Source organism: Geotrypetes seraphini, chromosome 3, assembly GCF_902459505.1.
Source record: "Geotrypetes seraphini chromosome 3, aGeoSer1.1, whole genome shotgun sequence".
Classification (NCBI taxonomy): Eukaryota; Metazoa; Chordata; class Amphibia; order Gymnophiona; family Dermophiidae; genus Geotrypetes; species Geotrypetes seraphini.
The window spans coordinates 226,088,651-226,116,541 of record NC_047086.1 but is presented as its reverse complement, the minus strand read 5'-3'; the positions used below and the strand labels follow the sequence as shown (position 1 = coordinate 226,116,541).

The window sequence follows — 27,891 nt, the reverse complement described above, 5'->3', positions numbered from 1 at the left end:
GTCCAATGCAGAGGTTGGGGCCTACCCCTGGCAGCCACTGTTCGAGCCTGGCGTTAAGGCTCCTTCGACCCACATGCGTTTCCCTCGCCATCTCAAAGCATGAATAGCAATTTTCATTTTTGATTAGTGGGAGGTTAAAGGAAGGGGCCAGACTGTGCGCAACCCCAGGCCACTGATCACCTCAGCCCCAGAAGTTCATAGGAGGCAGCTCTGCTCGGTTCTTGAGCTCCCCCTTCCCTAGTATGGAGCAAACTCCTTGACTGTGGCCAGGGAGGGGGTAATTTCTGTTGGGATTAGCACCCCCCCAGTCATTTGGAATAGTTGGCTCCCCCCATGTATTTTTGCATGTTTTATATCCCGCTAATCTAAACTCGCACCCTTGATCCCACCTACATTGACCATGGCTTTCTGATTTTTTTGTACTGGCGAGGATAGCGACCCAGCGGTGACAGCTAGTGCAACTAGATAATGAGGTGTGGCTAACAAAGGGATGGAAGGGCCTTTGGGGGCGCCCGCTCAGGTTGATTTCCCGCACGTGATGGTGTGTCCCTGAAAAGTAATTATTTTATTTATTTATTTTTTTTTTTTTTAAATCATGGGGAGCGGGTTTTTGCTAGCATTTTCCAAGTACATTTTGCTCAGGATAATTGAATTATAGATTTGATTTATGAGCTAATTACCCCTTGGACTGGCCCGAAGATAACACCAAGGGGCAGGCCAGAAGGCAAGGCACAGCATGGAGGGAGAGAGACAACGCGGTAGGGGGAATGCTTTTATTTTTTTATTTAGTGATTGATTTACATCTGTCTGTTCAGAAAGAAATGCATTTGTTTCTTTTCCTCTGGAGTTGTACTGGTTGCAGAGTCTTGAATCTTAGGGTTTGTTTGTATATATTAGTACTTTTAGTTTTTGGTCCCATATTTGCATGAAGTTATCTGTTTTCTGGTAGGAATGAATGTTGAAAAGCATACAGTGTGCTTTGTGTGTTTTAATTTTGTGGTTAACCATTATGTGTTGTTAATACGATTATATTGTGTGTGTGTGTGTGTGTGTGTATATATGAAAAATGAATGGAAAAAATGGTATTACAATTAGTACTATTATGGGGGCAGGGTCTGGGGCGAAGATTGGGTGGAGATGGACACGATTTAGCCCAGTGGTCTTCAACTGCCGGTCTGCGGATCAGTGCCAGTCCACAAAATAATTATTTTATTTCCACCAGTCCATAGGTGTCAAAAGGTTGAAAAATACTGAACTAGAGAATGACATGAGGACAAACTTTGTCCCAGTTCCCACAAGCTCTGTCCCTGATCCATCCCCGTGAGTTCAATCCACGTCCCTGCTCCATCCCCAAGAGCTTGGACCCCTTCCCTGCCCTGTCCCTGCAAACTCTGATCACATCCGCACAAGCCTTGAATAGTTATGATTTTATACTGAAATCATTTTATTAAAGTATAAAAAGAAAAAATATTCTGTACAATTGTCATTTTATAAATCACAAATAATACAAAACAAGGATCAACAAAACGCCTGTCTCACTTCCCCTCCCAAATATCCTCTCTACTATCGAGAAAACTGAACAAGCCAAATTACTACAGAATTCTACATAGAAAAATCATGCTAACAGAATACCTCAGTCACACATGGCAGGAACAGTGTTAGGGGAGTGCAACCAAGGCAATTGCCACTTGGCTAAAGAGCGTCCTAAGCCTGCTGGAAACTAAAAAGCACAGTCTGGTAGTGGGTTTTGTGGTCCCCAGTTATGTCTAACACCAGTTCTGGCTGGATAAACTTTTCAAATCTGATATATTCTAATCACAAAATAAAATTATTTTTCTACCTTTTTTTATCTGGTCATTTTATTCTTCAAATCACATTGGTCTTGGACTCTGGTTTTGATTTCCTTCTGTCTTCTCTTAACTCGCCAGTGTCTCCTGACCATTTGATATGTCTTCTTTCCCCATGCTCACCATCATCTTCCATCTCTGTGTATGTTTTTCCCCATGTTCACAAAGACGAAAGATAAGGAGAAAGTTTTGACCAAAAGGGCAACTGAGATGTCAAAAACAATACCATAATCTTTATCCTTGTAAGTCCCAACAATGATCCAAGTTTCAACTATATAAAATTGCCTTCCTCAGATGACAAGGGTACTATAAAATATTTGTTAAAAACATATAAACAAGAATATAAATACATAGAGGAGACATATAGAAAAACATATACAGTGGTACCTCGGTTTATGAGTGCACCGGTTTGCAAGACGAACAAAACATTTGCAAAATCGGTGCCTCGGAAACCGAGTGTGCCTTGATTTGCGAGCGGCACCCCCCCCCCTGCGATCGGATACCCCCCGCCGCTTCTTACTGTCATCTGGGCACCGGCACTGGCATGTCCTGTGCGTTAGTGCTGGTGCTCGAAGATCAGCCTCCTCTTCTTGCTGGGCCTTGAGCATCTGCGCATGCTCAAGGCCTGTGAGTTCACGCTCTCTCCGAGGGGGAGCAATGCCGGTTCTCGTGGGGGGGTGAGATAGAGCAGCGCCGCTGGCCTCGGGGGGTGGGAACATATCAAAGCGAGTTTCCATTATTTCCTATGGGGAAACTCACTTTGATAAACGAGCATTTTGGATTACGAGCATGCTCCTGGAACGGATTATGCTGGTAATCCAAGGTACCACTGTACAGTACTGTATGTTACACTATTAATAAAAATAACTAACGAATAAATGAAACATGAAAAATAAAAAATAACAACATAAATGCATAAGAGGATGTTCACAGTGTGAACACTGCTTAAAATAATCAGATATTAGAGACAAATCAATAACAATAAAAGCCAGACCAAGTGAATGGAGAAAATAAAAAACTTACTAAATAGTGCTTTGAGAACTGCAAAACCATTGGAAATCGAACAGTAGTGGTACCAAAAAACCTGTAAAATCCAATAAGCATATTTGTGCACTATGATAGTGTCTTAATGCAGGAAAGTGAAGCAAAACTATAAGCCATTCGACAGTACAAGTGAGAGTGAAGGCCCAAACTGTAAGCAAACAGATTATATTGAGGCTCCAATATGCATGACAACATCTAAAAGAGCAAAATAATCCATTAGTAGCTTTTGTGATATGACTTTAGATACAGCTGCTGAAAAGAGGGAGGCAATCCAAATTGGCATCGCTATATTAAAAAATCAAAAGCACAATGAAAAAACACAGCCTAGCAGTAAATTGCTGCCATGGAGTCATGAAAGACGAGCATGCCAAAAATAAGCACATGCATACAAGACGGGCATGAAAGCTGGCTGGTTATTTAGCATATATAAATATTCATAAATCGGGGAGCTGGCACAGACAGTGCTAATACTGGCAGCTAATTTACACGTGAACACTAAAAAGATATACTTCTCTATGAGAAATAGCACCATGGAGGAAAAAGGGGAAAAAAATGCAAAATAAATATCTCAACTCGCACACACGAGAGTAATAATAATTTTATTTTTATATACCACCTAACCAGCAGTTCATAGCGTTTTGCACAATAGGTACTCAGCATACAATATAATAATAACATCATACATAATAAATGGGACGACAACAAATGGGACGTAGTACTTCCGGGGTACAAACTCTATAGGAGAGACAGGACCCACAAGAAGGGTGGAGGAATAGCACTATATATAAAGGACACCATTCACTCGACCAGATTGGATACGGCAGCAAAGGCGGAAGAACTTGAATCATTATGGGTTAAATTACCAGGTAGAAATGGAGCTGACATAAAATTGGGACTGTACTATCGCCCACCTGGACAAACAGAAGCAAACGACAAAGAACTGGAAGCAGAATTGAGGAGGGAATGCAACACGGAAGTGTGCTGGTGATGGAGGATTTCAACTACCCCGGGATAGACTGGAGCATTGGGAACTCAAGCTGTGCGAGGGAAACAGAATTCCTGGAGGCTGTGGGAGACTGCTTCATGGAACAGCTTGTTAAAGAATCAACACGAGGGGATGCCACTCTCGACCTAATCCTTAACGGGCTAGGGAACCTGCAAAGGAAGTGGCAGTAGAAGGACCACTAGGAAACAGCGATCACAACATGATCCGGTACAAATTAGAAGTAGGAACATCCAAAGTGAAGAGAACCGCAGCGACGATGCTCAACTTCAGGAAAGGGAACTATGAGAGCAGTGGTGAAAAAGAAACTCAAAAATTGCTCAAAACGGATGGAGACTGTAGAGAAAGCCTGGTCCCTATTCAAGGACACGGTGCTGGAAGCACAAAACCTGTACATTCCCAGGTTTAGGAAAGGGTGCAAAAAAAATCGAACTAAAGACCCAGTATGGATAACGAATGAAGTAAAGAGGGCGATAGGTGACAAAAAAAAATCGTTGCGAAAATGGAAAAAGGACCAAACCGAGGAAAACCGGAAAGAACACAAAGAACACCAGAAAGACTGTCACCGAGTGGTTAGGAAAGCAAAGAGAGAATACGAGGAGAGGCTGGCTGGGGAAGCAAGAAACTTCAAAACGTTCTTCAGATACGTCAAGGGGAAGCAACCGGTGAGGGAGGAAGTAGGACTGCTGGATGATGGAGACAGAAAGGGGGTGGTAAAGGAGGAAAAAGAGGTAGCTGACAGGTTAAACAAGTTCTTCTCGTCGGTCTTCACGAGCGAGGACACATCAAATGTACCAGAACCCGAAGAGATCATAAGTGGAGATCAAGAAGAAAAACTGGCGCATATAGAGATAATATCACAAAAATGGGTAGAACCAAGAAAGGATGTCAAATAAATCAATATCCACAAAGACACACTCTCAAAATATTCAGGATGACATACTTTATCTTAACTAAAAGGGAGAAAAGACCTCAGTGTCTAATAGGGGCTATCAAAACAGCAACCCACATAGACAAGCTAGCTTCAAATATCACTTGAAGCCAGCAGACGCATCCTTGGTCAAAAAACTCCCAAAATATTGAAGACACAATTTCCCAATCACTTGCAAAAAAACACAATCAATTTGAATTCTCAATAACAAAATTTTCAATAAAGTCACTTATCTGAAAATTGCTGTCTTCTCAATAACTTCTCAATAAATTTAAACGTGATCCTGAGGCTTGGAAGCAGGAGAAAATCACTCCATAGGAGAAAAGCTCAGAGCATAGCAGCTACTCCAATATGACCGCCATGAGGAGGTCCTCCAACAGATAGACAAACTGAAAAGCGACAAATCACCGGGCCAGACAGAATCTACCCAAGGGTTCTAAAAGAGCTTAGAAATGAAATAGCAGAAACTCTGACAAATTTGTAACTTGTCCTTGAAAACTGGGGAGATCCCGGAGGACTGGAAAATAGCAAATGTCACACCTATCTTTAAAAAGGGATCAAGGGGTGACCTGGGGAACTACAGGCCAGTAAGCCTGAGTTCAGTCCCAGGCAAGATGATGGAGGCACTGATAAAGGACAGCATCTGTGAGCACATAGAAAAGAATGGACAACTGAAAGCGAGCCAGCATGGCTTCTGCAAGGGAAGATCGTGCCAAACGAACCTACTGCACTTCTTTGAAGGGATAAACAGCCAGATGGACAAAGGAGAACCCGTAGACATCATCTATCTCGACTTCCAGAAGGTCTTTGACAAGGTACCCCATGAGCAGCTTCTTAGGAAATTGGAACCACTGGGTGGAAGGGAACATACACAGATGGATTAAACACTGGTTAGCAGGCAGAAAGCAAAGGGTTGGAGTGAAGGGCCACTACTCGTACTGGCGGAAGGTCACAAGCGGTGTTCCCCAGGGGTCGGTGCTCGGACCGCTGCTGTTCAATGTATTGATAAATGACCTAGAAGCGGGGACGAAGTGTGAAGTTATTAAATTTGCGGATGACACCAAACTCTGCAGCAGGGTTAGAACCACGGAAGAATGTGAAGACCTACAAAGGGACCTAAACAAACTGGAAGAGTGGACAAGTAAATGGCAAATGTGCTTTAATATAGAGAAATGCAAGGTCATGCATTTAGGGTAAAAAACCCGATGTTCAGCTACAAAATGGGGGGGGGGGATCAGTGCTAGGGGATAGTAACCTTGAAAAAGACTTGGGTGTGCTGGTAGATACTACAATGAAATCAACGGCACAATGTGCAGCAGCCTCAAAGAAAGCAAACAGAATGTTGGGTATTATTAAGAAGGGCATTACAACCAGGACGAAGGAAGTCATCATGCCACTGTATCGTGCGATGGTGTGCCCGCATCTGGAGTACCGTGTCCAATATTGGTCACCGTACCTCAAGAAGGACATGGCGATACTTGAAAGGGTCCAGAGAAGAGCAATGAAAATGATAAAAGGTATGGAAAACCTTTCATACGCAGACAGGTTGGAAAGGCTGGGGCTCTTCTCCTTTGAAAAGTGGAGACTCAGAGGAGACATGATAGAGACTTTCAAGATCATGAAAGGCATAGAGAAGGTAGAAAGGGACAGATTCTTCAGACTATTGGGAACCACAAGCACAAGGGGGCACTCGGAGAAACTGAAAGGGGACAATTTTAGAACCAATGCTAGGAAGTTCTTTTTTACTCGGAGGGTGGTGGACACCTGGAATGCGCTTCCGGAGGTTGTGATAGGACAGAGTACACTACGGGGGTTCAAAGAAGGATTAGATAAATTCCTGAAGGTTAGGGGGGATTGAGGGATACAGATAGAGGTAGAGATAGGTTATAGAAAGAGTATAGATAGAAAGATAAGAGGATTAAAGGGCTTAGAAAAGGATCACCTTTCAGGTCATGGGCCTGATGGGCCACCACAGGTGCGGACTGCTGGGCGCGATGGACCTCTGGTCTAACCCAGCGGAGGCAACTTCTTATGTTCTAAGTAACTAATACAAGCATTAAAACTATGAGGAACGTATAATATGTCCACAAATAACAAACGTGTGAACGCAACCATGTCAAACCATAAATAAGTGCCAAAAAAATTATATATCGGAGGAAAAACTCAAAAATGTTTTTAAAAAGCATCACAATGCAGCATAATGCTGTGTTATAGTCAGGCTTATATCTAAATACAATACATAAAGTAGAAGGATTCAGTCTTCCAAATGTACTGTAACTTATATGGAATTATGAGGCAGCATCAGGGCCTTTTCTAGGCCGTCCCACTTCGATGATGTGATGTGGGCCAGCCTAGCAAAGGCCCCGAGGCTACCTGATGAAACCACAGCATCTAAACTACTGCTAGTGGCAGCTGTATGGTGAAGTTAAAAGCACACGGAGCTGCCGCTGCTGGTTCAGGGGTGTGGAGAGAAGAAGGCAGGAGTCCCGGCAGATACACAATGGTAGGAGAAGTCAGGTGACAAAGGCGCCAGAGCCTCTCTTCCTGCCCAGCACACTTAAAATCTCAGAAGGTATACTAGTGTGCCATGGCACACAGTTTGCGATACACTGTTGTAAAAGAATAGGATTTATACAACCTCCTCTTTGGTTCAATTTGATAATTTTGAAATCGAAAAAATGTAAATATTTGGCATCGTACTTCATCTCTTCCCAGTGTGTAACTAAAGGTACTGTTGAAATTACCTATTTATGGTGTCCTTTTACCAAGGCACGCTAACCGATTTAGCGCATGCTAAATGCTAAGGTGCCCATAGAATATAATGGGCACCTTAGCATTTAGCGTGCGCTAAATCCAGGGCTGTGGAGTTGGTAGATAAATGTTCCGACTCCGTCTCCTCAGTTTTTTGTACTTCAGACTCCGACTCCAGGTACCCGAAATTTACTCCGACTCCACAGCACTGGTTAATTTTCAGATCGTTAAAATGGAATGTCAAGTTGAGAGAAATGAGCATTTTCGACACCACCTTCTTTTTGCTTTTAATCAAGGTTCTAAGGCCGCAGAAGCTGCTCGCAACATTTGTGCTGTGTATATAGTGGGTGCTATAGCTGAAAGAATCGCTCGTGATTGGTATGCCAAGTTCAAAAATGGAGTCGGTAGATAAATGTTCCGACTCCGACTCCTCAGTTTTTTGTACTTCTGACTCCGACTCCAGGTACTCGAAATTTACTCCGACTCAGACTCAGACTCCACAGTCCTGCTCAGTAAGCTGCAGGACTTCCCAAAGCCAGCGGTGGCTTCAGCACTGAGCCGGAAGGGAAAGCCTCAAAATTACTTCAGGGAGTTCTGCGGCGCAGCAGGGCAGGGAGAGTAGCTAGTCTGATAGGAGGAAGGAACTGTTCCTAGCAATTTCTCTTCTGAGGAAGCGCCAGGCACAGTTCCTTTCCCTTTTTACCAGCGATCCTCTGCACGATTAGCTATTATGCTTAGCATTACTAGTAAAGAAAAAATTGCTCCCACCATGGTTTTGTTTTTTGGGGTTTTTTTTTTTTACCAGCGGTGTCTGGAGCTTTGTGCATCTGGGCCTTAGTATTCAAAAAGACATCTGAAATTTCATAGGGAGTACACTTGGTTCTTACTCTAAGGATATTTGATAGTTATGCCCTTATCACCTTTCAAGAGATTTAGCTATAATAATAATAATAACTTTATTTTTTGTATACCGCAATACTAGAAGCAGTTCAGAGCGGTTTTACAGAGGAAGAGACTGTACACAGACAGAGAATATTGTCAATTACATTGGTAGAGTAGTCAGATATGCAATAAGTATATCGGAGAATAACAAGGCAGGGAGGAGTCAGAGGAATTTGTCAAAGAGTTAGGTTTTGATTGATTTCCTGAAGGCTTGGTAGGAGGGTGTGTTAGGAATGAGGGTGGATAGACATTTGTTCCATTTGCCAGCTTGGAATGACAGTGTTCTATCAAGGAATCTTTTGTAGATACAGCCCTTCAGGGAGGGGAAAGCTACAGGTAGGTATTACGTGTGCAGGAGGTGCCTGGAAATACAAATTGGTGTGACAGGTAGATCGGGGATGAACCTGTTATGGTTTTGAAGCGAAGGCAGGCAAACTTGAAGATGATCCTTGTCTCCATTTGGAAACCAGTGAAGTTTTCTGTAGAACAGGCTTACATGGTCCGATTTTTTTTAGAGACCATAAATGAGGCGGACATCAATATTCTGTATGATTCTCAGACGTTTGATGGTTTTCTTAAAGGATCCCAACTATATGATATTACAGTAGTCTAAGGTGCTTAAGAGCATTTATCCCAGGACAAGCAGGCATGATATTCTCACATGTGGGTGACGTCATCTACGGAGCCCCAGCGCGTACAGCTTTTCAAGCAAACTTGATTGAAGTTTCAAGTTTGCTACACTGCACCACGCATGTGCATGCCTTCTTGCCCACTAGAGGGCGCATCCCACCTCGTGGTCCTCAGTTCAAATTCTTCCGCGGACCCAGAAGCCCTGTGGAAATTGTGCTCTTGTTTCAAGCCTTCTGACACCGCGTCTGGGTTCGTTAGCTCGGTCGCTGTGCTTTGTTTCTTGTTTTTTCGGTTAGTCCGTCGTTTTTTCGTCAAAAAAAAAAAAAAGTTTTTGTTTTCATCCGTTCGGCTCCGGGGGCTCCCGTGAGACCTCGTTCGTTCCCGGCTACTACTTTTTCATGTCCCGTCCCTCGACGGGCTTTAAGAAATGCACCCGGTGTGAGCGGTTGCTTTCGATCACTGACCCCCACCGGTGGTGCTTGTTCTGCCTGGGACCCGAACACCCGACTAATTCCTGTGACAGGTGTTCCACTCTTCAGGCTAGAGCGCTTCGTTGACGCCGCGCCAGGATGGCAGAGCTTTTTTCAGTTGACTCCGCGTCCGGAAAGGCCTCGACGTCGGCCTCGGCTTCGGCCCCGGCCTTGACCTCGGCCTCGGCGCCTTCGGCGTCGCCGCGTACCTCGACTTCGAAGCCGACGCCCCCGACGAAACCTGCCTCGGGTAAGTCCTCTTTTCCATCCCCGACTCCAGGGTCGTCGAAGAAGCCATCCTCGAGTTCCGCTGCGGCGGGTGGGTTGTCCTCGGCCCCGCCCAGGACTCCGGCCACTCATGCCCCGAGGGAATACTCGAGACCGAGGTCGCCCTCCAGGGAGCATCCCCTGGCCTCGGACCTGCCGACCATGGTGGGGATCCCGGCGTTCCAGGACCTGCTCCGCGCATTAATTTCCACGGAGCTGTCTGGCGCCCTCGAACAACTGCAGCGGGCTGCGACCTCGACTGCTTTGGCCTCGGGGGCTCCGACCTCGGCGACCTCGGTCTTGACTCCCTTGGTCTCGGCGACCGGGGCACCGCCGACCTCGGCTTCGACCTTACCCTCGACCTCGGGGGCCCCGCCTGAGTGCAGTGTTCGGCCCCGGGACAAGGTGCGCAGGGTGAGACGGATATCCTCCTCCTCCTCCTCGAGGTCCTCCCGAGGTTCCTCGCCCTCGGGCCGGCCTCGGGCGAGACGTCGCCCGAGGAAGCCGAAGCGTTCGCGAGGCTCTCCTCGGCGACGTGGTCACTCCTCGCCGCTCGGGGGCGAGGCCTTGCGGGTTTCGGAGCTTCGTCTCGACAACCCGAGGCTTCTCCGCTCTCCTGCGAGAGGGGGTTCTCGGGACTCTTCGCCGAGGAAGGGGGGCGGTCCTCGGACGCCTGGGACGTCTCCTAGAGGCTCTTCGAGGCGGAGACGTTCTCTGACCCCCTCGAGACCCTTGGATTTGGCTTCGTGGGGCTCGGGTTCCGGGAGGGAGCCCAGGTATTCTCACGAGCCCTCCCCCTTTCGTTCGGCGGAGAGGTCGAGAACCCCCTCCCCGCCGGCCAGGCAGTCCTCCTTCTCTGGCTTTGTGCAGGATATGGCACGTGCCTTGGGGCTTGACCTCATGGCGGGGTCGCAATATACCAAGGAGTACCTCGAGGAGCAGGATCTCCCTGCTCCCCCAAGGGAATCCCCTCGGCTTCCCCTAAACAAGGTCCTTCTTCAGACCTTGCTTCGAAACTTGACTTCCCCTCTTACAGTTGCAGCGGTGCCGTCGAAGATGGAATCCAAGTACAGGTCGATACCACCCAAGGGGTTTGAGAAGGCTCAACTTTCCCACCAGTCTCTGCTGGTCGAGTCTGCCCTCAAAAAGACACAGCCCTCCTGGGTTTCTGCGGCGGTTCCTCCCGGCAGGGAGGGTCGGACCCTTGACAAGTTTGGTCGCCGCCTCTATGCCAATTCCTTCATGGCATCTAGGACGTTAAATTATGCCTTTACCTATTCCTCTTATTTACGTAGCATGATTAAGGATTTGCCACAATATCGGGAGGCCCTGCCGGACTCCCGCAAGGAAGGGTTCGACAAGTTTGTGTCCAACCTGTCTCAACTGAGGTTGTACCTGTTTCATTCGGTATATGACACGTTTGAGTTGGTATCGAGGGTGGCGGCTTTTGCGGTAGCCATGCGCCGGTTGGCGTGGCTCCGCACCCTCGATATGGACCCAAACCTCCAGGAACGCCTTGCGGACCTGCCTTGCGTGGGGTCCGAACTTTTCGATGACTCCCTGGAGGCGGCGACCAAACGGCTCTCGGAACAGGAGCGCTCGTTAGCCTCCTTGGTCCGTCCGAAACCTCGAGCCACGCCTCAGAAACCTTTCCGGCCTCCCCCGAGGAGGTACCCTCAAAAGTCGACTCCGGCTTTTTCTAGGCCACCACCTCGGCGCCCCCCTAGGCAGGGCAGAGGGGGACAAGCCAAAACTCCACCGCAGGGTCCTGCAAAGCCCGCGCCGTCCTTTTGACGGGATGGGCGGATGGGGCCGGACCCCCTCCGCCATCGCGCCGGACCCCCTTCCCATTGGGGGTCGACTCCGGTCCTTTTACACGGCCTGGACCGAGATAACATCAGACGCTTGGGTGCTCCGCACCGTCTCAGAGGGCTACTCGCTCAATTTTTGCGCTACACCGCCGGAACATTCACCGGGGGCTTGCCCATCCAACCGGCTTCAGCTCCCCGTCCTCTTGGCCGAGGCCAGGGCCTTGTTGAGGCTTCGGGCGATGGAACCTGTCCCCTCCGACCAACGGGGGCGGGGGTTTTACTCCCGTTACTTTTTGGTCCCAAAAAAGACCGGGGACTTGCGCCCCATTCTAGACCTCAGGAAGCTCAACAAATTCCTGGTACGGTTGAAGTTCCGGATGCTGTCACTTCCGGTACTATATCCTCTCTTGGAGGGGGGGGACTGGATGTGCTCCCTAGACCTGAAGGAAGCGTACACCCATGTTCCGGTGCATCCCGCTTTCTGCAAATTCTTACGGTTCCAGGTGGGCGAGCTGCACCTACAGTACAGAGTCCTCCCCTTCGGTCTGGCCTCGTCCCCTCGAGTCTTCACGAAGTGCATGGTGGTAGTTGCGGCCGCACTCCGGTCTCGGGGGTTTCAAGTCTTCCCTTACCTGGACGATTGGCTGATCAAGGCCCCGACCAGGGAAGGGGTTATTTCAGCGACCCTACAGTCTATCGCCTTCCTTCAACGACTGGGGTTCGAAGTGAACTTTCCAAAGTCCCACTTATGCCCGACACAATCACTTCAGTTTATAGGCGCAGTGCTGGACACTGTTCGCCTCCGTTCATTCCTTCCTCCGCCGCGATTGGAGGCTTTGGTTCGGTTGGGCCGGCTGATCCTTCAGCTGCCGATGGTGTCGGCCCAGCGTATGATGATACTTCTGGGCCACATGGCTTCCACGGTCCACGTCACGCCGTTCGCCAGGCTGCACATGAGAATTCCTCAGTGGACTCTGGCCTCTCAGTGGCGCCAGGAGTGCGATCCGGTTTCTTCTCGCATAATGGTGACTCCTTCTTTGAGACGCTCGCTCCGTTGGTGGACCGACTCTTCGAATCTTTCCGGGGGTTTGCTCTTTCTCGTCCCTCCGCCTCGCAAGGTGCTGACCACGGACTCCTCGGAGTACGCGTGGGGGGCCCATCTCGATGGTCTACGGACGCAAGGCCTGTGGTCGGTGGAGGACAGGCGCTGTCACATCAATGTATTGGAGCTTCGCGCCATCTTTCTGGCGGCTCGTGCTTTCGGCCACCTGCTCCGCGACCAGGTAGCCCTCGTGCGAACGGACAACCAGGTGGCCATGTATTATGTGAACAAGCAGGGTGGGACAGGCTCTTGGTCCCTTTGCCGGGAAGCTCTGCGTCTTTGGGAATGGGCGATCTTCCAAAACATCTTCCTACAGGCGGTCTATATCCAGGGGGAACAGAACTGCTTGGCAGACAAACTCAGTCGGCTTCTCCAGCCGCATGAGTGGTCACTCAACTCCAGAGTCCTGCGCGAGGTCTTCGACCGCTGGGGGACTCCACAAGTGGACCTGTTTGCCTCCCCGGAGACTCGCAAACTACCCCTGTATTGTTCTCGGATGTACTCCCCGGACCGTCTGGAAGCGGACGCCTTCCTTCTCGACTGGGGAGGGAGGTTCCTTTATGCGTTCCCTCCTTTTCCCCTGATCTTGAGGACGTTGGTTCGTCTCAAATCGTCCGGAGCCACTATGATTCTCATTGCGCCTCGGTGGCCTCGTCAACACTGGTTCTCCCTGCTTCTTCAACTCAGTGTCAGGGAGCCTCTGCTTCTGCCTGTGTTTCCCTCTCTGCTATCTCAGAGTCGGGGTTCGCTGTTGCATCCCAATCTTCAGTCGTTGCACCTGACCGCTTGGTTCCTTTCTCCTTGACTTCTGTCCAGGTGTCCCGCTCGGTGCGGGAAGTTTTGGAAGCCTCGCGCAAGGTCTCGACCAGGCTTTGTTATTCCCAGAAGTGGACCAGGTTTTCCTCCTGGTGTTCCTCGCGTCATCTGGATCCGGATTCGGTCCCGGTGTCTTCGGTACTAGACTATTTGTTACATTTGTCTAATTCCGGCCTGAAGACGACTTCTGTCCAGGTACATCTTAGTGCCATTTCGGCTTTCCATCGGCACTTGGATGGTCGTTCTCTTTCGCTTCATCCTCTGGTGACGCGTTTCATGAAGGGTCTCATCAATGTTTGTCCCCCTCTGAAGCCCCCTCCTGTCGTTTGGGATTTAAATGTTGTCTTAGCTCAACTGATGAAACCTCCCTTTGAGCCTATCGACAAGTCTCTCCTGAAATTCCTTACTTGGAAGGTGGTATTTCTGATTGCTCTCACATCTGCTCGACGGATTAGTGAGTTGCAAGCTTTGGTGGCGGATCCGCCTTTCACTGTGTTCCATCATGACAAGGTGGTTCTCCGCACCCATCCTAAATTTTTACCTAAGGTTGTATCTGATTTCCACCTCAATCAGTCCATTGTCCTTCCTGTGTTCTTTCCTAAGCCCCACTCCCATCCTGGCGAGACGGCGCTTCACACGCTTGACTGTAAGAGGGTGTTGGCATTTTATCTCCAACGGACCAGGTCTCATCGGAAGGTTCCTCAATTGTTTTTGTCCTTTGATCCTAATCGGTTAGGACATCCTGTTTCTAAGCGCACCTTGTCCAACTGGTTGGCTGCTTGTATTTCTTTTTGCTACGCTCAGGCTGGTCTCCCGCTCTCGGGTCGAGTCACGGGGCATAAGGTCCGGGCGATGGCAGCTTCGGTTGCTTTCCTCCGATCCACTCCTATGGAGGACATCTGTAAGGCTGCCACTTGGTCTTCAGTTCATACGTTCACCTCCCACTATTGTCTAGACACTTTGTCCAGAAACGACGGCCGGTTTGGCCAGTCGGTGTTACGTAATCTGTTTTCCTAAATTGCCATCCTCCCACCTGCCCTTTTTTGGTTGGCTTGGAGGTCACCCACATGTGAGAATATCATGCCTGCTTGTCCTGGGATAAAGCACAGTTACTTACCGTAACAGGTGTTATCCAGGGACAGCAGGCATATATTCTCACAACCCGCCCACCTCCCCGGGGATGGCTTCTTTGCTAGTTATGGAACTGAGGACCACGAGGTGGGATGCGCCCTCTAGTGGGCAAGAAGGCATGCACATGTGTGGTGCAGTGTAGCAAACTTGAAACTTCAATCAAGTTTGCTTGAAAAGCTGTCCGCGCTGGGGCTCCGTAGATGACGTCACCCACATGTGAGAATATATGCCTGCTGTCCCTGGATAACACCTGTTACGGTAAGTAACTGTGCTTTCTTTTACCAATGTTCAGTTACTGTAATGTTGCTTATGTTGATGTGCCAATACAGCTTCCAATTGGTACAGATGTCTCAGATATTGAAGGCATTGGTACAGATGTTCAGTTACTGTAATGTTGCTTATGTTGATGTGCCAATACAGCTTCTGATTGGTACAGATGTCTCAGGTATTGAAGGCATTGGTACAGATGTCTAGTTACTGTTTTGTTGCTTATATTGATGTGCCAATACAGCTTCCCATTGGTACCGATGTCTCAGATATTGAAGGCATTGGTACAGATGTCTAGTTACTGTTTTGTTGCTTATATTGATGTGCCAATACAGCTTCCCATTGGTACAGATGTCTCAGATATTGAAGGCATTGGTACAGATGTCTCGGATGTGCCAATACAGCTTCCCATTGGTACAGATGTCTCGGATATTGAAGGCATTGGTACAGATGTCTCGGATGTGCCAATACAGCTTCCGATTGGTACAGATGTCTTGGATATTGAAGGCATTTAGAGATGATAGTTTTTGGCCTTGCCCTTTAAAAGTGCTGAATGGTATGTTGCTGCAGGAAAGGATTGGTGGTTATACTCCAAAAAGAGGACACTTCGTTCCACTCCACTAACAAAGGCTTGGTGATAGTTCAGAGTTAGGACAGGCTTGCCAGAGTTTTTTGGAATAGTGTGTCTCTTCAGTGGTGCCATATTTGATGGAATTCAAGTAAGATTCAAGTTCTGATTTGAAGATTTGGAGGGCTATAAAAACCTATTGGTTCAGACAGGCCTTTGAATGAAATGGCTGTGATCGCTTTGGAATGAGAAGGTATGGTTAAGGGTTGACTATGGAATTGGTAATTGTTATGAATACATAAGGGGTAATGTGTTTTGTGAATCACCTTTGTGTCTGGATGATAAGGTGATTTTATGTAAATTGAATAGAATAAAGTAACTATGTAAAACCAGCAGACACAATGAAATAGACATTACATCAGCTGTTGACTGTGTGAACTATTGCAGTAGTCCATATTTAATGAAATGATGTCGCATTCAGTTAGTAACAAAAACAGATAACTAAGGCTAACCCTAAATATGTGGAAACAAATGCCGTGACTTTCACATGTGCAGGAGTCAAGCTATGGAATGGCCTTGTTGGCCAGATTCGAAAATGAGAGAGAGGAATTAATTTAGGAAAATGTTAGACTCAACTATTTGTAGATGCGCAATTGATTTTATGTAAGACTGAATTTGTCTGTTTTTATTTTTATCTTGTTTAGATTCTTAATATTTTATGTATGTAACTCTTTGTAAACCGTTTTGGAAAAAATGGTATAGAAATTTTGAAAATAAATAAAGCTTTAATAGTGGAGCTAAGTCTAAGAAAGTAATGTGTAGGTGAAGTACAATGTTTACGAGATGTTTGAGCAGTGTGTCTTGCTTCTTTTTTATCTTTTCTAGATCAGGAGCTTCTTCACTGCTTGGGCAAGCTGCTGCCAGTCCTTGCTAGGCTGGTTCTTGGATTGAGGGTTGTCCATCCATTGGGGCAAAGGGTGCTTTCCAAGTCCAGGCCATGACCAGCAGGGGAGCTACAAGGCCGAATGGTCAGTCTCAAGCCAGTAAAATCTGTCAGTTTAAATTGGTGCTTCTGGGAGAGTCTGCAGTGGGGAAGTCTAGCCTGGTGCTACGTTTTGTCAAAGGCCAATTCCATGAGTATCAGGAGAGCACTATTGGTGGTAAGTATATTATCCAGGTGTTTTTACAGAAAAATGAAGAGAGGGGGAAATGACTGTAATAGGACAGAATAAATGAATATGTTGTAAAAAGTATTTTCAGTCTACAAGACGCACCCATCCATAAGACGCACCCACCCCCCTATAGAGGAAGAAAAACCAAGGAAAAAAAATGTCCTCCTCTACAGGGGGGTGCGTCTGGTGCCAAGCAGCCAGCCCACAGCTAGAATCTGCCCGAACCCGAAGCCATCCGCAGCAAAGGAGCCCGCTCGACGACGCCCGCACATGAAGTCTCCCGCCTGCAGCCCAGTCAGAAGCCATCGCATCGAAGGAGCCCACCCGAAGCCATGCCGGTACCTTTTTAAAGTTGCGGTGCTCTCCTGGGCTGTCTTTGGAGGCAGAGCAGTGCGACCTTTGCGCTTCCTGACGGGTCCTGCGCCGCTCAGTGATTGACTGATGTCAGTTCTCAATGAGAACTGACCTCAGCCAATCACTGAGTGGCACGTGACCCAGAAGGAAGCACAAAGGTCGCGCTCCTGCGTCGCACCGCTCTGCTTCCAAAGACAGCCGTCCGGCAGAAGAGTACCGCGACTTTTAAAAAGTGGAGGGGAAAAAGTGCATCTTATGAAGCAAAAAATACGGTACATTATATAATCCACTCAGATATCAGCACTAATAAGTAGACCCAAAGTATTCTTCAAACTTTCTTTCAACCACAACCTGGGTACTAAATAGCCAATTTATAATGTTAAAGCTTCAGCGGAGCCACTTAGTACTCAAAACTCATTGTGCTAAGCTTTATAATCCAAATTTGTCATCAGCTTCTTTTCAATAAATATATGCAAAATATTCTATAAATGTTTATATTTAGAGCAGCTTTTTATTTTCACTTATAAAATATTTATGTCCATTGGCCAGGGGTAATTAATCTGGCATGTTTCACCAAAATTTGGCGTTATCAAGGATTCCCCCTTTATTGTGCCGCGACACCATCAGCCCTTTTTACTTCTAAATGTAGCCATTTATAAAAAGTTTTGCATGGATAAGCTATTTACTGAAAAGAAGCTGATGACGAATTTGGATTGTAAAGCTTAGCGCGATGAGATGTTTTGAGCGCTAAGTGGCTCCGCTGAAGCTTTAAAATTATTATAAATTGTCTATTTAGTATCCAAAGGGTTGTGGTTGAAAGAAAGCAAAATGTACATTAAGCATTGAGAGCTCTCAGATTTCAATTTGGCTTTCAATGGCAGGTTCACAGTACTGCAGATAACTACTGCTTGTAGATGAAAGGACTAGCCGTGCAAACTTCTCTCACATACTAGGCTCATACACTATAGAACAAGCACTGCAGGGACAATAGTGATGTTAGAGAAGCTAACTCACTACCTCACCACTGAACAGATATAATAAGAGGCAGTACCACCTGTCATCTTGCATGCTGCCCCACCATAGCATAAGGAGAGACCACTTTGTCCATGTTTTATTTTCTTCCTCTAATTTCCACTTCCTCAGCGGCCTTCCTCACACAGTCTGTCTGTCTGGATGACACAACGGTGAAGTTTGAGATCTGGGACACAGCTGGCCAGGAGCGGTATCATAGCTTGGCCCCAATGTATTACAGAGGAGCACAAGCTGCTATTGTGGTCTACGACATCACGAACCAGGTACCTGTCTGTAGTCACACTTCCTTTATCCTATAGCAAACAAAGTGTCTTACTGATACTGGGAGACCTTTAATCACATGGCTTTTGGGTGGGATCTTTTTTGGAAACGGCTACAGTATAATCTCGTTATAACGGACTTCAAGGGACCTGGAAAAATGGTCCACTATATCCAGAGTCCGTTATATCCAGAGTTGCATTTTTTTAAAAACTTTATTTAGGGCAACTTGAAACAATGTAAATTGATGAACAGTCACCGCACAAGCATATCAGCAACATCAATAACAAAACTTAGCAAAACATTGGTATGGCACGAAATGATTGCAAACCAGAACACTGTACTGGAAAGAAAAATACTCTTGTCATTTTTTTTTCTGGGCTGCATTTTGATACTATATCACCGGCATGCCACGTGCCTTGTAGGCAGAGCCTGCATGTCCGTTATAGCTGAATAAAACTACAGCTAAAAGCTGCTCTGGAGACCAAATTGGTTGTCCATTATATCCAAAAGTCCATTGTATGCGAGTCCACTATATGCAATGATTTTCTGTACGTTTATAATGGCGCATGGCCAGGACCAGCTGACCTCGTCCGCTATGGGCGAGGTTCCATTATAAGCGAGTTCATTATAACAATATTATTCCACAACACTTCAAATGATTGACCTTCCTGAAGAAGTCATCTATGTTTCTAGTTGAGAGATGTTTTAAAACATTTGTTCCCTGACTTTGGTGATGCTTTTAGACCAGAAAATGCGAAGGCCCCACATAGTTATAGTACTTCCTCTGGCTCTCCTTTACTTAAGCCTTTCTCTTTTCTGCAGGAAACATTTGCTCGAGCGAAAACCTGGGTGAAAGAACTTCAGCGGCAGGCTAGTCCCAATATAGTAATAGCACTGGCTGGAAACAAGGCAGACCTGGCTAACAAGCGCATGGTAGAATATGAGGTGAGTGCCAGGGATTGGAAGGAAAATAAAGAAACCTTTTTTTTTTCTTCTTTTCATTCTGCTACTCGCCATCACCACTTGCAATCAGTGTGAAACTGGTCTGAGGACAATTCCTCACAGCATGGGTGATGTCACAGGTGAGCCTGATGTGGGAACGGCATGCCAGCTTTGATTAATTTAGGAGCTTTTCAGAAGCTTCACCATGCTACTTCTGCCTGCTATCACTGCGTGGGACCATCTTGGGGGTTTTTTGTTTTTCTACGAAGCTGATTGAATGTGTCAGTGGAGCATCCTGCCAAGACGTGCTTTTTGTGATTTTGAATTGATTTTCTTCAAAACTTGCTGCTGTGTTTCAGGTTTCATGTAATGCCTTTGGTAGGGTATTGGCTGGGTTTTTTTTTCTAAAGTGCTTGGGTGACAGTTTTCATCATTTCCCAACAGCGCTCATAACATTGAACCAGTGTGTTTGCCAGCTAGTAGCTCAGTGTTATGCCCTACAATTACTATAAATGCTTCCAAACCACCCTCCAAGAGAGTATCTTTTGAACTCCCTCCAGAAGACCCTCATTCACCAAGAGCCTTCAGCCCTTCTCCAGCTCAATGCAATAGAACAAGTTCCTCTTCAGGAGAGGGGGGGGTAAGGGTTCTATGCCAAGTATTTCCTAATACCAAGAAAGACCGGAGGTTTCCGCCCAATCTTGATCCTCCATGCTCTCAACAAATACTTAGTGAAGGAGAAGTTTTGCGTGGTTTTTCGGGGGTCCTGGTTACCACTATTGGAGAAGAATGATGGGCTTTGCTGTCTAGACCAGTGTTCTTCAACCTTTTGACACCTATGGACCGGCGGAAATAAAATAATTATTTTGTGGACAGGCACCGGTCCGCGAACCAGCAGTTGAAGAACACTGGGCTAAGTCGTGCCCATCTCCACCCATTCTCCGCCCCAGACCCCGCCCCCATAATAGTACTAATTGTAACACCATTTTTCCATTCATTTTTCATATATTTACACACACAATATAATTGTATTAACAACACATAATGGTTAACCACAAAATTAAAATAACAAAGCACACTGTATGCTTTTCAACATTCATTCCTACCAGAAAACAGATAACCCCCATGCTAATGCAGGACCAAAAACTAAAAGTATTATTATGTACAAACAAACCCTAAGATTCAAGACTCTGCAAGCAGTACAACCTTAGAGAAAAGAAACAAATTAATTTCTTCCTGAACAGACAGCAGATGTAAATCAATCACTAAATAAAAAAAATAAAAGCATTCCCCCTACTGTTGTTGTTTCTCTCCCTCCATGCTGTGCCTTGCCTTCTGGCCTGCCCCCCGGTGTTATCTTCAGGCCGGTCCACGGTGCGATCAACGCGGCGCCTTCGGGCCGGCTCCCTGAGTGCTGCAGTGCACAAAGCTGTGGGCAGTGGCTCCTCTTGCGTGTCCCGTGCCTCATCTGGAAGCCTTCCTTCTGATATTGCAACGTCAGAGAGAAGGCTTCCAGTTCAGGTGCAGGACTCGTGTAGGAATCTTTTCCCACGGCTTTGTGCACTGCAGCACTCAGGGAGCCGGCCCAAAGATGCCACGTTGATTGCACTGTGGACCAGCGGCTGAAGAACACTGCTGTCTTCTGCCCGATGGACGTGCCGGCCCTGTAAACCGGCAGAAAATTTCTGCGGACCGGCAGTTGAAGAACCACTGGTCTAGACGTCAAAGAAGCTTACACTCGCATTTCAATTTTACCTGCTCACACAAAATATCTTCACTTCCAAGTGAACTCTTGGTATTTTCAGTTCAAAATTCTACCCTTTGTTCTAGCTTCAGCCCCAAGAATCTTCATGAAATGCCTAATCATAGTAGCTGCAACCCTATATTCATGGGGGTTTCACATTTTTCCTTATCTAGATGACTGGTTGATCAAGGCCTCATAAGAACATGAGAATAACCTTACTGGGTCAGACTAATGGTCTATCAAACCCAGTAGCCCCTTCTCACAGTGGCCGATCCAGGTCAGTAGTGCCAAAAACCAAGGAATAAACTAAATTGTTCAAAGTTGTTAAAATGCATGCAGATTGTGAAGAATTGCAGGCAGACCTTAGGAAATTGGAAGACTGGGTGTCCAAATGGCAGATGGCATTTAATGTGAACAAATGCAAAGTGATGCACATTGGGAAGAATAACCTGAATCACAGTTACCAGATGCTAGGGTCCATCTTGGGGATTAGCACCCAAGAAAAGGATCTGGGCATCATTGTAGACAATACGATGAAACCTTTCCCCCAATGTGTGGCGGTGGCCAAAAAAGCAAACAGAATGCTAGGAATTATTAAAAAAGGTATGGTTAACAAGACTAAGAATGTTATAATGCCCCTGTATCGCTCCATGGTGCAACCTCATCTGGAGTACTGCGTTCAATTCTGCCTCATTATCTCAAGAAAGATATAGTGGCGCTAGAAAGGGTTCAAAGAAGAGCAACCGAGATGGTAAAGGGGATGGAACTCCTCTCGTATGAGGAAAGACTAAAAAGGTTAGGGCTCTTCAGCTTGGAAAAGAGACGGCTGAGGGGGAGCCATGATTGAAGTCTACAAAATCCTGAGTGGATCAATTTTCACTCCGTCAAAAATTACAAAGACTAGAGGACACTCGCTGAAGTTACAGGGAAATAGTTTTAAAGCCAATAGGAGGAAATTTTTTTCACTCAGGGAATAGTTAAACTCTGGAACGCGTTGCTAAAGGATGTGGAAATCCTCTCGTATGAGGAAAGACTAAAAATGTTAGGGCTCTTCAGCTTGGAAAAGAGACGGCTGAAGGGAGATATGATTGAAGTCTATAAAATCCTGAGTAGAGTAAAAAGGGTAGTGGATCGATTTTTCACTCTGTCAAAAATTGCAAAGACTATGGGACACTTGAAGTTACAGGGAAATAATTTTTTTTCACTCGGAGACTAGCTGAGCTCCGGAAAGCATTGCCAGAGGTTGTGGTAAGAGCAGAAAGCATTGCCAGAGGTTGTGGTAAGAGCAGATAGCATAGCTGGTTTTAAGAGAGGTTTGGACAAGTTCCTGGAGGAAAAGTCCATAGTTTGTTATTGAGAAAGACACGGGGGAAGCCATTGCTTGCCCTGTATTGGTAGCATGGAATGTTGCTACTCCTTGGGTTTTGGCCAGGTACTAGTGGCCTGGATTGGCCACCATGAGAGCAGGCTACTGGGCTTGATGGACCATTGGTCTGACCCAGTAAGGCTAGTCTTATGTTCTTTTGAGTTGCAATATTCCACGCTACCGATCCAGGGCAAGCAGTGTCTTCCCCCATGTCTACCCCCCCAAAATCACACTCCCAGAAAAAAATGTTTTCAGACTTTTATATCCCAACTTTCAATTCCAACATGTGTTGGGCTGGATACGTTTCATTGATGACATCTTTTTTGTCTGGACTAACTCTGATGAACAGCTCCATGTTTTTGTGGATTAGCTCAATTCTCTCACTCAACATTTAAATTTTACTATGACTTACCATAGATGATGTTATTTCAAATGGTAAACTGCTTGAATTTTCACAGTTCTAACATAAATTTGGACTTAATAAATCGCAAAGTTTTAGGTGGTTGCAACTGAAGCAGGCCATTCAGGCGGGGTTCCCTGAATGGAAAAATTTAAATAATCAATATAGTTTGAAATTCTTATGCTTTCAGGTGGACTTCCTGGGACATCAGGCCGCACAGTGGTATAAATTGATAGCTGGATTTATAAATAAGAAACTTTATAAGGGTGTTTCTGGTTAGTAACATAGTTTATAGTTTCTTATCAGTAGAATCGCCCTAGAGATTGACACAGAGACAAATTTTCCTGTCCGTATGGAATCTCTCTTCCCATCCCATCTCTGCAAGCCCTGTCCTCATCTGCATAAGCCTTCAGAGCTGCATTGACAGACTTGAGGTCTAGAATTGGTCTCTAGTCTTCTGAGCCTTTCTTTGGTATAATAAAAGTATATGGAGTATATCCAAAATAAAGTGAGTTTTTTTTTAAATTATATTCTTGATGTCTTGTAGAATCAGTATTAGTATTAATCATTAGTAGTGGTATAGAAGCTTTCAATAAACAAGTTTTAATGTTTAATGCCTAGTCTGATCAAGCAGGTCAAAGTGGTTTACAAAATCAGCAAATGTAAGGTTGAAATGTTTTGGTGGCTCTTCAAGCTTTCTTGTATTCACAGTGCAGCCATTTACATGAAAATGGTTGGAGACCACTGCTACAACTATACTGTGTATAGACTATTGTAAATCTCTGTATATTGGACTTCCTAAATTCCAGTCACAAAGTCCTGTATTTGGTGGGAAAATTTGAGCACATTAAGCCAGAATACTTACACTGGCTACTTGTTCAACAGGCTGATCTAAAATTAAGAATAGTTTTCAGAATTCATGGAAAAAGCTTCACTGTATTTTTATGCGTGTCATAAATTGTTCTGCCCTGAAGGTATACATCAAACTCTGCTAAAAGTACCAGGAGGTCCCTCGTTAAGTCACTGTAAATTATAGGATCTTTTTTGTAAATGTCTTTTAGGGGTTTTTTTTGGAATTTAGAATTGAAACTTTTATTGTAAACGCTGCAAACTGCCTCATAGCTGTTGAGGAAAGGAGCTATAACAATTTTTCAGGATCATTATGTATATTTCAATTGTGGACTCTCAACCTGCTTTAAGATGATACTATGACTGAGCCTTTCTCTGGGCTGTGAACACTGTTGCCTCAGCATTCCCAGCTTTAACGGACTTGGAGAAAAGATCAGCTTTAGCTCTAAGGCAGGAGGGGCTTCTCTGCAAAATTACATAACACTTAACACAGAAGGCTCATTTTTTTGTGTGTTTTATTAATTGAATTTCAATGATTTCAGCTTTGAAGAATAAAAGAGCGCCACAGTAGATATGGCTGCTGCCCCTTGAGAGTTTCATACCTTTCATCCAAATTAGTCTTCAGAAGTTTTTGTTGCACTTATTAAATTGTACCAAGATACTTATAGCTCATGTATTTGAGGTTCATTAACGTCTTAACTGACTAGGGTCCTTGAAGATACAGTATATGGTGGGTGGAGTACTGGGAAACTCAAGCAAAGTTGTGTCTGATATCTAACTGGAGTATGGAGCATTGGCCTTGGATTCCTTCTTGGACATTTGGTAAAATGTTGACACAGTTTTGCCTGGTTGCCACAGTTGGCTAATAGTGTTCCAATTATTTCCTGAATCTCTCTAATAATGTTAAACTATTAGCACAGTGCTTTTAAGACATTAAAATATAATCAGCACTCATTTACAAGTAATTCCAGTTAAGTCCAGTTTAATAGACAAAGCAACTTGGTCATCATTACAGTAGAACTTTTAACCAAGGGTTCTCCAGTACCTTGTCTCTGGTTTTCTAGTTACTAACACTGAGGTTTTGTCTCTTTTATAGGAAGCACAGGCATATGCAGATGACAACAGCCTCTTATTTATGGAGACATCAGCCAAGACTGCAATGAATGTTAATGATTTGTTCCTGGCAATAGGTGAGAGAATCTGAGGCCTGGGAGCCGAGTATGAATAGGAGATAGAGAGATAGTAATGTGACTGGGTAAATATTCTTTCTTCCTTCCTTCCTGCTTCTCCATAGGACATGTACAGCCTGGGCAGCAGTAGTGCATATGGAACGTTTTTTACCCAACTGTAACAGCCCAAGGGTACATCTAGCCCAGTATCCTGTTTCCAATAGTGGCCAGACCAGGTCCCATAAAGTGACAAAATAATAAGCAGTGGCTTTCTCTAGGTTTATCTTAATGATTTATGGACTTTCCTTCAGGAATTTGTCGAAACTTTTTTTTTTTACACAGCTATATTAACCACTTTTATCACTTGCTCTGGAAATAAGTTGCTCAGAATTGTTCTGATCTGATCTACGGTTTTATTATTTTGGAGTATTTTTTTCTCAGTATTTGGAGGCTCGATGCCCAGAGGTTTCCACTTTTTTGGGACTGCTGCCTGGGAGAAGATGCAGACTCATGCTGTAGAAGTCTGCTGCTAGTAGGATCAGCCCCTTGGGGACACCTAGCTAGCTAGCCTGCTGGAATTTTGTATAGCTCGGGGTCTGTCCCCTGCTCATATCCCTGATTTAGTCAAGAGCTTGAGCGCAGACTCTTTGGACTGCTTCTTGGATCAGCTGAGATTAATAGTAGGCTGTGCAATGAGATTTTCTGGGGATTGCGGTTAGGTTCAACCTCAGTCCAACTGGCAGCCCTAAGACCAGGTTCATCCAGCGAATCTGTGAGGCAGATCTCTTAATTTGTTCCAGCTGAGTTCCTGTGGAGAAGCAGGCAGGCACCACATCAAATAGTGAGTAGGGCTATTATAGCCTATGGGGAAAATCGGTAGGGGTCTTCAAAACCCAATTTTGAAGGTTTCTGCAACCAGAGCTTCTTATACAATCCCACTCTATTCCTGGACAACCTATTCTCGCCAGACAGGCTTATAGGGAAGGGAGACAATTATAGTCTTCATCACCTCCCCTCTTATCTCAGCACTGCCTCCAAGAGTTTTAACCTATAAGCCAGACAGAGGGTTTTTCTGCTTTATCTTTAATATCAGTATTTTTTTCATGCTTTTTTGCTGCATTTGCCACAGTGCTTCAGTGTTCCCTGTGTGGGACATCTTGGGCTGCGGAAGATCGTAGACATTTGGAAAGTCTGCTTCCAAGGGGGTCTACTGCCTGAGAGTATGCCTGCTGGACAGCCTTCTCCTTCATTCTTGGGTTTAGGGATCTGTCCCTTGGGAGCTAGCTCACCCCAGGTTCATCCGTTAGTGGGTGGGCGCAGGCTGGCTCCATGGAGGTGCGACCGAGATCGGAGCCAACTGCATCCCTTCACATATTTGCTTCAGCGCTGGTCTGATGGTGGTTTCCGGCCATTAGTTTCAGGAAGGGGAGGGGCAGTCAGAGTCCAGTGCACAGACTTGTTGAGATAAAGCATCTCCCTGTGGGCTGTTCCAGCTACTTTTCCTGGAGTCTTTTAGCATCATGTGGTACAGTCTAAGTATTGAACTGACAAGCTGTGTCAGATTTTTTTGGGGTCTCCAAAAGTGGGTTTTCGGAAGTTTGGCAGTGAGCCCTATTCCCCCCTTAAAATCCTGAAATTGCCATGTTTTGGGGGTTCCTGTGTTTTTCCCAGGCTGTTTTGTTATGAAAATTGCAAGGGGGGCCGTCTTGAATTTTTTTCCTGATTTGAATTTAAGATTATTTTTTAACCTTCCAAGTATCTTTTTTGAAAGATAACAATTCAGATGGATTCCCCAGGGCAGGATTCTTTGGATTCATGCCCCATTTGTGGTGGATGGCTATCTGGTGAGTGGCTGTGTTCCACATATACTGCGGCATGAGAGGGTGGCAAAATTTCATCGGCCCAGGTTCCCGTGACCTCAGATGGTGGTCCTACAGCCCAGCATGCCCAAGGGCACTCAAAGGCAAAAGCAGCCTCCACAAAGTTCAGCTGCAATTTGGAGTCCAAAGCCCGCAAATCTTCTAAGGATTCTAGGAAGGATCCACATTGGGTGGCTTCTGTCTCAGAGGATGGTTTTTGCCCAATTTTATTAATATACTATAACAGGCTTATTTACCTAAGAAAATGGCACCTTTCATGCTTCTCCCAGCATATGCATCAGCACTGGGGGTCCCTCCCCCACCGGATGGAGGTCTCAAGCCTGATCCTCCTGTCACATCTTTCCCAGTTGCACCGGTGGTTAACCTGGATTCTCTGGATGCCTTGACCATGCCTTTATGCAACATTCTCTACTGCAGTAGAGAATGTTGGTACTCTTTGTAGATTTCCAGGATCCAGGAGTTATTCCTGATCTGGGAGATGATCCTGCAGTGCGGAGATTTTTTAAACCTGCAAACTTTGTTGATTTGATATCTGAGTCCCTCAGGGAATTTGAATGCAGGTCCTTTTGCTGCTACTGCATATTGCTTACTGATAGATAGCGAGAGGCCACATTCTGCATCTGACTGTTTCTAAAATGCTCACAGATATCTGGGAAACTCCTGCGGGTCCCTTAAAATGTGCTTGGGCCATGTCCCATCTCTATCCCATGGCTTATGCTTTTAATCAATGATTTGCATCCCCGAGGGTTGATTCCTTTGTGGCTCAGGTGACTAAGAGCACTTCTCTTCCAAGTGATGGAGGTGTCGTCCTGAAGGATGCTTGGGACCATCAGCTGGACTTTGTCCTTAAGCACCTTTTTGATTTGGCAGTAGCTGGCCTTCAGGCGACAGCAACCTCTTTTTTTTTTTTTTTTTTTTTTATTCCACTAGGTACCTGTTCAGCCGTTCACATGTTAAATTACGTATCATACCAATAAAGTTACCTGAATCTGAACCATTGGCATTGGAGAGATACCAAAGTCATCCAGATTACACAGATGAAGAGGTCAAGGCAGATGCTACAGAAAACGCACCTTCAATGCACAAGAAGAACATCAAGAAGTAATACTAAACCCTGCAAAGAGCATAATAGCAATACTGGG

The 27,891-nt window shown here is 45.7% G+C and overlaps 1 protein-coding gene across 2 annotated transcripts in view; it reads left to right on the top strand.

The window, feature by feature from the left end:
• RAB5B (RAB5B, member RAS oncogene family) overlaps positions 1 to 27,891 on the top strand; it is a 60,335-nt gene that overhangs the window by 18,667 nt on the left and 13,777 nt on the right. For both annotated transcript variants that reach the window (XM_033935575.1, XM_033935576.1), the window contains exons 2-5: positions 16,466 to 16,740; positions 18,250 to 18,401; positions 19,222 to 19,344; positions 24,797 to 24,890. In XM_033935575.1, coding sequence (XP_033791466.1) covers positions 16,578 to 16,740; positions 18,250 to 18,401; positions 19,222 to 19,344; positions 24,797 to 24,890 — 532 coding nt within the window. In that variant the 5' untranslated portion in view covers positions 16,466 to 16,577. The remainder of the gene's footprint in view (positions 1 to 16,465; positions 16,741 to 18,249; positions 18,402 to 19,221; positions 19,345 to 24,796; positions 24,891 to 27,891) is intronic.